General features: G+C 38.4%; 1 protein-coding gene and 1 pseudogene across 1 annotated transcript; both read left to right on the top strand.

Moving 5' to 3' along the window:
• The first annotated feature begins 854 nt into the window (after positions 1–854).
• LOC104592658 (putative UPF0481 protein At3g02645) lies at positions 855–2,859 on the top strand. The gene has a single exon (XM_088893995.1). It carries the CDS (start codon positions 876–878, stop codon positions 2,577–2,579), a length of 1,704 nt encoding a protein of 567 aa, XP_088750121.1. The 5' UTR covers positions 855–875; the 3' UTR covers positions 2,580–2,859.
• A 6,586-nt stretch (positions 2,860–9,445) lies between these two features.
• On the top strand, positions 9,446–11,492 carry LOC104592657 (putative UPF0481 protein At3g02645 pseudogene; annotated as a pseudogene).

Below are 11,492 nucleotides of genomic sequence, written 5' to 3'. Positions count from 1 at the left end.
TTTCCATAATTTTATGTTTCATTATTGTTGATTTCATGAATTTATATTTTTGAGAAAAATTCTATCATAAGTCATAACTCATGATAAATAAACACTTATTTTTCTACTAGATTTTAAGGCACGGGAAGGTTGGTTGGGCCCCAACCCGAGTCCAACCCAACCTGAAGTTGACATCGGGTTGGGTTAGGGTTGAAGGAATTAGTTAGGGTTAGGGTTAAGGTTGAGTAAGTCGGGTTGAAGATCGGATTAGATTAGGGTTAGGGTTAGGGTTGGGGGTTTAGAACATCGGGTAGGGCTAGGGTTGGCCTCAACCCGACCTAACCAGGCCCAACTTACAACCCTATGCATTGCCATAGTTATGCATCAGTACAAATTTGTTTGCATTGCAACCAAACACAGCCTTACTTTTTTCAGGATATCAAATCACCCTTTCAACATCGGCCCTCCTTTCTTTCTCAATACATCTTAAACGTGCCACCAAACTAGTAATAATGAATTAGAGACAGAATTATGTCGCTATTAGATATGCATGTGAATCCGATTTTTGCAATCCTACTTATCTCCCTAGTCTTTGGAGCCGCTTTATACCAAACCATGAAATCGTCGTGATCGGACGGTTAAGAAATTTTATGCAAATAGCTTGATTGCTCCAAGCCTAATATTCCAACATTACTGCAAAAAGAAAAAAAAAAGAAAAAGGTGAAAGTGACGCATTAAATTGGAGAAATGGAAAAGTGCTTTTCGGGGCTGGAAAACAAAAGCAATAATCCTTCCATTTGAAGTGCATTTATATGTAACAAGTTACAATCATAAATGCCTCAACTCTAAGCAAAACCGTCAACCAAACCAAGCCAAGGAATTTCCAGAAAACAAACATGCCCTCGTCGACAGCCCAAGTCACCATGGCCTCGAATTCGAACCCAAGCTTCGACGAGCTCCGATGGGTGAGTCAAATTCGTCGAACGCTCGACGAAGAGCTCGAAGACGATAATGGCTCTACTCCTGTCTGCATCTTCAATGTCCCCAAGACCTTGATGTCTAGCAAGCCTGAGTCCTACATTCCCCAACAAGTGGCACTCGGTCCATACCATTACTGGCGTCCGGAGCTCTACGAGATGGAGAGATACAAGCTTTCTGCAGCTAAAAGAACCCAGAAACAGCTGCAATGCATCAAGTTTCAACATCTCGTCGACCAGTTAACAAAGCTAGAGCCGAGGATCCGCTCTTGCTACCATAAGTACCTTGATTTCAACGGTGAAACACTAGCGTGGATGATGGCTGTTGATGCTTCCTTCTTGCTTGAATTCCTTCAGATTTATGCCATCAAAGAAGGTAAGATCCTGACCAGAGTGTCGTCTCGGATGTCTCACTTAGTCGACTATGCCGGAAGAAAATCGGCCCATAACGCCATTCTTAGAGACATAGTGATGCTTGAGAACCAAATCCCATTGTTTCTCCTGAGGAAGATCTTGGAGTGCCAGTTCTTATCGTTAGAAACTGCCGACGGTGTACTGTTTTCGATGTTAACGGGCCTGTGCACAGAGCTATCTCCGTTTAAGATGATAGACAACTTCCCACGAATCCATGTCTCTGAACGCTTTCATCTGTTAGATTTTCTGTACCACATGATCGTGCCCATGTCAGAGGAGCAGCAATCTGAGATCAATGAAGCTGATGATGATCAAGGGAGCAATCCGACCGACGACAGAGGGGAAGAGGAAACGTTCGCGAAATCAAATCATGTAAAACAGCTACTGGACGAGATTTGGAAGCTGCTCTCGAAATTAAACAAAGGCCCAGTACGTTACCTGAAGCAAGCTCTAGTTTCAAAACCTGTTAAGCTGGTGCTGAAACTGCCATGGGCAATCATCACTCGTCTTCCTGGATTTTCCATCTTAAAGCAACCTGTTGAGTACTACTTCTTCACTCAAGATAAAGAAGATGTCAAACCCGAAAATGGGGCTTCAAGCTCGACGAACAATGCCAACAAACCTCCATTGATAGAGGAGATCACAATCCCCTCAGTGACTGAGCTTTACAAGTCTGGAATCCGGTTCTCCCTCACCACTGGCGACATCACAACCATCAGTTTCGACGAGAAGACAGTTACATTTTATCTCCCAACAATTAGTTTGGACGTTAACACTGAAGTAGTATTAAGAAATTTAGTAGCGTACGAGGCTTCAGCGGCATCAGGACCATTGGTTTTCACTCGGTACACTGAGTTAATGAATGGTATTATAGACACTAAGGAGGATGTGGAGCTGCTTAGAGAAAGAGGGATTGTTTTGAACCGGTTGAAGAGTGATGAAGAGGTGGCAAACCTGTGGAATGGGATGAGTAAGTCGGTGAGATTAACGAAAGTTCCACTCTTGGATAAGGTGATTGAAGATGTAAACAGGTATTACAGTAGTAGGTGGAAGGTTAAAGCTGGGAAGTTCATGAAGGCTTATGTGTTTGGTTCATGGCAATTCCTCACACTTGTGGCAGCTATTATGCTCTTGTTGTTGATGACCTTACAAGCTTTCTGTTCAGTCTACAGCTGTGCTCGAGTCTTCCATATTAACAGAGTTGAGTGATTATTCACTGTGACTTACTCTTACTACCTAAGGATTGATAATTCATGAAGATAATCTTAGTGCTTTGTTTCAAGTTTACTAGATATGGTTTTGCTTAATTTAGACAGGAAAGAAGTTTGTTCTTGCTTGGGATTTTCTTGTTTTCACTCGGATGGATGGGATTGTGATGATGTGATTTGTATTGAAAGCTTTGTTAGTGGAGAATTAATGTTAAAATAAGAATGCTCAATCACATGATCTCTTAATTTGCAGCTCAGAACTGAAAAAATATTGTGATCAGAGCCTGGTTTTTTGGGTTTGAAATGCTAAGGGGTGCTTGTTACTTTATGAACAAAATCATGATCTGCTTGCAATACTGCAAAAGCAGAAAAAGGAAATGTGGAAGATTAGTTTAGTATAATAGACATCTGTATTGCCTTTTGATTAACTATATTTCTCTTGCTTCCTTTTACATTATGCGATGCCTTCAATATTCTAGTGGTTTAGATAATAAAATGTTGAATTGGAGATTTGGAGTAGATCAATGCTAAGAGCTTGTAGCACATGCCTTTTGTTCTTTCATTTTAGTTAATGTGGGGAACAGTTATAATGAGGGTGTGTCCTCATCTCAGAGATGTGCCCTTCTCAACACTTACATGTTCTGTTATGTTCTTATAGATGAATGGAATCCCTAATTGAATTCAATTTATTTTGCAAACTAAGTTGCTTACACCAAAATCAGAAATTATGAGATAATCTTAGTAATTTTGATGGTTTAATGAAAGAGGATGATTGAAAAATAAGTAAAGTACTTTTTTTTTTGAAGAATGGAAGTGCCCTAGGAGCTTGTAATAATCAGGGAAGAGGTGGCAGTTTAAGAGAATGGTGATGAGAGAGGGAGAGAGATTTTCTATATTTGCATATATATTAGATGCATAAACATATATGGTATCAATGTTTTAAAAAATAACTCGGAATTAGAATCATTCTAGCTAGCAGTTTCTGAGTTGACAGTTTGACCGTCCATTGAGCAGGTTGTGAAGGGATCGATAATCTGTTCATCCTAATCAATGAATCATTGGCCAATTCAACAATTTTTTGACCAGGGGCCGAGTTTGAGGTAAAACAGAATTGGTTGTCTGAACGATTCACAGGCCAAACGGTTGGACCGTCCAAATCAACGACTATTCGAAAACATTATACGGTACCCAATTCCCATAATCACCGATCAAACTTTGGTCCAAAAAACATTTTGGCAAGTCAAAATAGACCGTGTAAACGACATCAGATAAACAACAATTTGGATTACTGCATCATCGGGTTTGCTTTGCCAAATCATTACTTTAGCAGCATGCTAATGGTTTAACTGCTAAGATGAAACTTGCCCCAAGAATGTTGAATCGTACTAGAGTAAAATAATCTTGATGAAAACCAATCAGAACCCTTTTCATACGGAAATTCATGAAATCGGAAAGGATTTGACCAATCAAAATCATCATGAATCTTAATGAAAACCCACCTGATTGGTTATAAGTTTTTCTCGTATTACATGTCTTTCTGGTATCATAGTTAAACCCATTGTTTTTTATACGAAACCAATTTATATTTCCTTTTCACAACAGACAGTGTTCAAGAAAAAAACTTTTCTTCTATTCTTTCTCTTACGTGAAAATTTCAGAAACAAATGAAAACAATTACATTCATTTGTAATAAAATGCTCGCTAAATCTGCCTTATGGTCATTCTTGTGGTTTACGGAGGCCCCATTTGACCCACCTTACTATGTGTCTTCCCCACAGATAATAGTTAGCATCTGAACTTTCAAATTTTCAATTCAAATACCGCCTATATATATATATATAAATGTACAAAAGATGCATAAATATGTATTTCTAAACCCATCTCATTCCCTCTATTATTTCTCTCAATTTGAGAAATTTGTGTCTAGCTACATCGTATGTTTTTTATCTGGATTAATCATGCACAATTTTTGTTTAGTTTTAACTTCTTTTAAGCAACCTCATTAGCAAATGCAATGCTATTGGGCTGAGTGAGACTGAGTTAGGCACAGCTAGATAAAGCTTCAAGCCCAGGCCCTTTTCATTTTCCCAATACCCATTTGGATGCATGAAAGAATTTAAATATTTTTTGAACAAGATGCTTAATTAAGAACAGGGTAATTGAGTTCAAGGCTTTTCAGGACAAGCCCAAATCTACTAAACCAAGTTATTTGAGTGCATTTGACAGAACGTGCTCAAATCATGGCCCCCCTATACAGAAAACAAGTTCAGATTCAGTCCAACTTATTTACCACAGAACCTGACACTTAGACTCAGTTTGGAAGGAGTATAAATACAAATATGTAGAGCGTAAAACCTTGTATCTTATATTATTTTGTATGTATTTGTATTGTACATATTTGTATTTATACTTCTTTCAAACTGAGCCTTAAATAGTAGACTGACCCCGAAAAGATTATTTCACAACCAACCCATTTCTTAAAGAGAGTTCGGGGTATCTGGAATGCGGGCCAATAGATGGAGAAACATTGGTTATTGGGGGAAAACAGCCTTAGTAGGACTGAAAATAGATTGAATGGAATCAGATATAGGTAGATCCAATTTTGGTTTGTTTATATTCGAATTTGAATTGGATCATATCCATTAAATTCAAATCGAGTGCTGATTGCAACCAGTATTGAATGCTATTAATAAATAAAACTAAAAATTATCAAAATATCATATATTATAAATAAAGTGAACTAAAAGTAACTTTAATATTGTATTTCATGAATAAAAATGATTCAAAAATAATATATATCAAACTTGAACCTATGACACTTTAGTAAAAACACAATGTTCAAACCAACTTTAGGAATAGATACAATATACTTATACATACTTAAATTTAATTAAATCTAAATTTTATCAAATCGGATAGGTGTATATCCGCATTCGATCCAATTATAAACAGACTGAATTTGGATCACCCTTAATGGGATTAAATTCGAATTTGAATTCGGACAAATGAATACCATTTACAGCGTTAGTGTTTGTAAGTTTTTCTTGCACATGACACGTACCTCACTTGGGGACCGTTAGATAATTGTCGTAGGTGTGGCTTATAGACTTTTGCTTATAAGATTCCATTACAAGTCCATTTTTTGTTGTGTCGTTCAAGCATGAAACACGCTGTAAAAGGTCCATAAGCAATGAGACTAGAACCTACTTAAAAGCTGATAAGTGTTTGCTATGATGGTTTTCAAAACTGGACCGGATTGGATGGTTGGACCGGAAAAATTGGGAACTGGTTCTGTTTTTTCTCAAACTCATTTTTTCTCTCAAAATCGTTGATTTTGGTCAGTAAATCGTTGAATTGGTCAATTAATCGTTTGAACGGTTTTGACTGTTTTTCAAAATTTTTAATTTTTTTTAATTTTTGTCAGATTGGACTGGTCATTCAGGTCAAACGGTCGGACTGTTCGAATCGATAACCAGACCCCTAACCGGTTTGATCACCGGTTCAGTTTTAAAAACCATGTTTGACACCATTGCTGATTTCAGAAATCACTGATATTTTAGAAATCGGTAATATTTATTTGTTTTGCTGCCACGTGAGTCCATTTCTGACAAATCGGCAATGGTATTTTTTTATTGTTGCAACATTAGATGGTATGTCATCCAAACAAAAATAAATAAATAAATCAGCATGAAAATAGGCCCAATTATTTGCATAATCGATTTAGAAGTGATTTTTTCTGATTTTTCAGGCATTAGTCAACCAAACAACAGATTCAACCAATTTTGGTGAGTAGTTGATGTGGCTCCAATATGGTGACAATTTCTAAGAAATCCGCAATGGTACAAAACACCACCTAAAACTGAATTAATAAGTCATTACGTGACTCTTATACCCACGTATTTTTTTTAATATGACAAACAATGCCCGAGACCAAAAGGGTTCATTTGAATCATCCTCTCTTCTCAGATTAGGTTTGGAACAGGATTGCTGGACTATGAGGTTGAAATTGGCCAGACAAACCAGGTAGAGTCCTCCCCTTTTACTCTGCTTTGCTACCTCCTCTTGGTTGAGAAAGGGGTGTAGAATCATGTTCTCATCGTTTCTCCTTTTTGTTTTAAGTAAGGCTTTTAAAATCGAATCAGACAACGAATCGGTTAGGGTCCAGTTCCTGGGTCGAATGGATTGACCATTCAAATCGAATAGATAGCCCATTCTGACAAAAAATTAAAAATAAAAACCGGCCAAACTGTTGAACAGTTTGAATAGTTGACTGCCCAAGTCAGCAAATTGCTAACCAAATCAACATTTTTTGGGGAAATAACAGTTCTGGGGCAAAACGGAACCAACCACCTGATCATTCTCGATTTTCCAGTTCTACCATCTGATCCAGCCCGATTTTGAAAACCATAGTTTTAAGGTTTTTGAAGAAGCCATTTTATCTTGGAATTTGTCTCTGTGGTGTTACGATTTTTGATTTTTTTTTTTTTTAATGAAGAGACGGACATTTCCATCATCTTTTTTTTTTCTTTTGGAATTGGAGATTTTCCTAATTCCATCCAAAGATTCTTGAAGAATCATGTTAATATTATTGCTGGTGGGTATTGGAACACCAAGAAAAGTGAATACATCAGTCATAACTTTTTTTATTCCTTTTCTTTTATTCGGTGAAAGCATCATTCCCAACCTAAGCATGATATTTTGCATGTTAGAATTCATATCTTGCTTTTATTTGTTTTGAATAGGGGTGTCAATTAGACTGGATTTGGTCCAATTAAATCCAATCTAGTGTGAGTCCATTATAAATGGACTAAGTCTAATACAGTCCAATGAATATTTTAGATCATTTTGGATCGGTCCAATTCAATGTTAGACCGTCCAATCTGTTCAAAGTTGTTTTGATTTAGATTGGTTTTAACCCAAATTCAATCCATTAACATCTATATTCTCTTTTTATATCAATGGAACAGATATTCGCTTAATCCAATCCAATCCAATATAAATTTATTACAGACAGACCAAGTCTAATCCAATCTAATAAATATTTTGGACTGGATTGATCCAATCCAATATGCCTCATTGGTCCATCTAATCCATCCAAATTGATTTTGGAGTATACGGGGTCCAATCCAAAACCGGTCGATTGACACCCTTAATTAGTTTTGAAGTTTTTAGCTTGTTGGCTTATATACACATTGTCCATTAGCCTTTTCTATTTGATTTTTTTTCTGAGAATCCAGAACCCAAATCTGTTTTATAATGGGTGATGATTATAACTTTGTGTTTCTCTTCTTGATTTCAGGGTAAATTTGTTAAATTGTTTTTAGCATTCCTTATTTTAAGGACTTCTCTCCTTTTTTGCAGTTAAAAACTCAATGTTCATAGGGGCGTTTTAACAGTAAGAAAGAGAAAAGTTCTTAAAAAAAAGTATGCCAAATGCAGCTTTAATGCATTTAGTAGTTGTTTCAGCTGTAGTTCAACTTCAGCTTATCAGCATTCATCATCCGCTGATCAACTATCACCAATTCAGATAAGTTTCTTCAGCAGATATCAAACGGTCCTTCAGTCCCTTGCTTACAGGGGCGGAGGCCCGGCCGGAGCCAAGTATTAGAAGCAGCGAGTCAGCGATATACGGTAATAAAGTTGGTCCTCGGCCTCCTCAAAAATTGGAAGTTCTAATAAAATGTTAAGGACCGCTCTCTAACTCTCTAATGTCCCTCCACGCCCAAAATTAAAAAAAATATATATATTTATTTTTCTTTAGGCCACAATAGTCCAAAAACCTCTTGCCCTTTGAGATCAAATCTGCCCCCACAAGATAACTCTCCTACAAAGTCTTACAACACATTCTCACTGTGGATGTATTGAAAACATCTCCCGATGATGAAGTGGAGAGCTGAATTGAAGTCTTGCCCTCTTTCTCTTCAAGTCTTATCACATCATTTTCTTGTCCTTTCAAAGAAGGCACATAATGTGAAAAATAAGTCAATTACATTTAGAATTAACTTACTCTCACCCCTACTATTATTTATTATGAATCTTTATAATGTAATTAACTTAATATAATTTTTCCGTTTCCATAAACCAAAAAAAAAGCCCCCAAAAGAAAATTCCTGGATCCACCACTGCTCGCTTGTCATCTCTTCTTGATTAAAAAGAATTTTGTCTGCAACCACTCTTTCCAGAAAGCCAAGTTTTCCCCCAGTACATAATCGCACTCTTGAGCCATAGCCCATAAGCTCTGTCGCATCACCAATCTCCCTGCTTTAGGAGTTCAAGCAGAATCACGTTGCATCGTTATGCATCATTAGTTAATAAGGCACGTAAGTTGGACGATAATTACGTCCATGGCCCTGGCTATGCCCAAGCCCCAAGCCCGCCCCCTTCTGGTTCAAGCAAAAAAGTATATACGACCCTCAGCTTCTTGGAGATAAACATCACCCTCTGAGCTTTTGGGCGCCATCCATTCCATTTTTTGCTTCTACAGTTCTACTTGTAAACTTTTGTGATGTAGAGAGAGAGAAGGGCCCACTTTAAATTAATGTTTTAAAAACAGACGCAAGACCGGAATTATTTGGCCATCAGTTTTTGGGTTAACGGTTTCATCATCCGGTTCGAATAGATGTCTTGTTTCAAATTAAAACAAAACTGAATCCATTGCTTGGATGGTTTCAGTCAAATGGTCTGACCGTTTGGATCAATGACGTTTGAAAAACACTGATTAAAACCAGCCCATGAAATCAGCATGATCGGACGGTGAAGAAATTTTATGCAAATGACTTGATTGCCCAAGGATATTTTGCAACATTAATGCCCAAGGGACGGTTTCCATTGAATTATACATTTATAAATATCACTCTATCAGGTGACAACCACAAAAGCTAGCCTTAACTCAACCTCCCTCCCACATCCCACAACTCCTGCAACTCCACACAAAACCGTCAATCAAACCCCCAAGCCATTTCCAGAAAACAAATATGTCCTCCACATCCTCACCAACATCATCACCCGAAAATCCCATCCGCTCGAATTCGAACTCAAACGCAGAATGGATCATGATAATTCGTCATATGCTCAAGAAAGAGCCCGAGGACGATCATGCCTCCATCTTCATTGTCCCCAAAACCCTGAAATCTACCAAGCCTGATTCCTACATTCCCCAACATGTGACGCTAGGCCCCTACCATTACCGGCGGCCGGAGCTCTACGAGATGGTGAGATACAAGCATGCCGCAGTTCGAACAACCCATAAACAGCTACACAGCATCGGGTTTGAAGAGCTCGTCGAGGAGTTTAAGAAGCAGGAGCCAAGGATCCGCTCTTCCTACCATAAATACCTTGATTTCGACCGTGAAACACTAGCCTGGATGATGGCTGTCGATGCTTCCTTCTTGCTTGAATTCCTTCATATTAATGCCGTCAGAAAAGGTAGTAGGAACCTAACCAAAGTTTCATCTGGGATGGCTTACTTCATTGATTATGCCAGAACGAAGTCGGACTACAATCCGATTCTTAGAGACATAGTGATGCTTGAGAACCAAATTCCATTGTTCCTCCTGAAGAAGATCCTGGACTACCAGTGCTTATCGCCAGAGATTGATGCTGACGATGTTCTATATTCCATCTTAATGGATCTGTGCAAGGAGCTCTCCCCGCTTAAGATGATACACAACTTCCAACGAACACGAAAGCGTGTCTCTTTCTCTGAACACTTTCATCACTTGTTAGATTTTCTGTACTCCACGATTGTGCCCAGGTTGAATAAGGAACAGCATTCTGAAATCGATGAAGTAGTTGATGGTGATGAAGGGAGCAATAATCCGGCCGGCGACGGGAGGAAAGAGGAAACGTTCAAGAATTGTGGTCCTGTAAAACAAGTACTGGAGTTCATTTGGAAGATGCTCTCCAACGTAAACAAAGGCCCGATGCATTCCGTCACGAAAGTTCTAGCTTCAAAACCTGTTAAGGTAGTGCTACAACTCCCATGGGAGATCCTCTCTCGTCTTCCTGGATTTGCCATCTTGAAACAACCTGCTGAGCTCTTCTCTCAAGGTGATGGAGATGGAAACCCCGAAGATGATGATTCAAGCTCGACGAACAGTGTCGACAGACCTCCATTGATAGAGGAGATCACAATCCCCTCTGTTACTGAGCTTCACAAGTGTGGAGTCCGATTCTCCCCCACCAATGGCGACATCACAACCATCAGTTTCGATGTGAAGAGAGTTACATTTCATCTCCCTAAAATTAGTTTGGACGTTAACACAGAAGTAGTATTAAGAAATTTAGTAGCGTATGAGACTTCAGCGGCATCAGGGCCATTGATTTTTACTCGGTACACCGAGTTAATGACTGGTATTATAGACACTAAGGAGGATGCAGAGCTGCTCAGAGAAAGAGGTATTATTTTGAACCGGTTGAAGAGTGACGAAGAGGTGGCAAACCTGTGGAATGGGATGAGTAAGTCTGTCAAGTTAACGAAAGTTGAGCTCTTCGATAAGGTGATTGAAGATGTAAACAAGTATTACGGTAGTAGGTGGAAGGTTAAAGCTAAGAAGTTTTTGAAGGCTTATGTGTTTGGTTCATGGCAACTCCTCACACTTCTGGCAGCTCTTATGCTCTTGCTGTTGATGACCTTACAAGCTTTCTGTTCAGTCTATAGCTGTCCTCGTATCTTCAATGTAAACACTACAATTGAAGAGGAGTGATTCACTGTGGCTCTACTCTAGCTACTACCTTAAGATTGATAACTCATGCTGACAAATCCGGGTTATAACTGCTTTGTTGTTTCAAGTTTACTAGATATGTTTTTGCATTTTCTAGCTTGGGATTTTCTTGTTTTCACGTGAATGAATTGATTTCTAAAGAAAACTTTGTTCATGGATATATCATGCTCAATCCCATGTGGTTTGTTAAA

This window comes from Nelumbo nucifera, chromosome 8 (assembly GCF_055504915.1).
Source record: "Nelumbo nucifera cultivar China Antique chromosome 8, China Antique-T2T, whole genome shotgun sequence".
In the NCBI taxonomy this organism is placed as follows: domain Eukaryota; kingdom Viridiplantae; phylum Streptophyta; class Magnoliopsida; order Proteales; family Nelumbonaceae; genus Nelumbo; species Nelumbo nucifera.
This window is presented reverse-complemented; position numbering and strand designations above follow the sequence as displayed.

Bases quoted from the DNA above. Each gene is read 5' to 3' on its own strand.
- LOC104592658 (XM_088893995.1), top strand. From the start codon at position 876: ATGCCCTCGTCGACAGCCCAAGTCACCATGGCCTCGAATTCGAACCCA.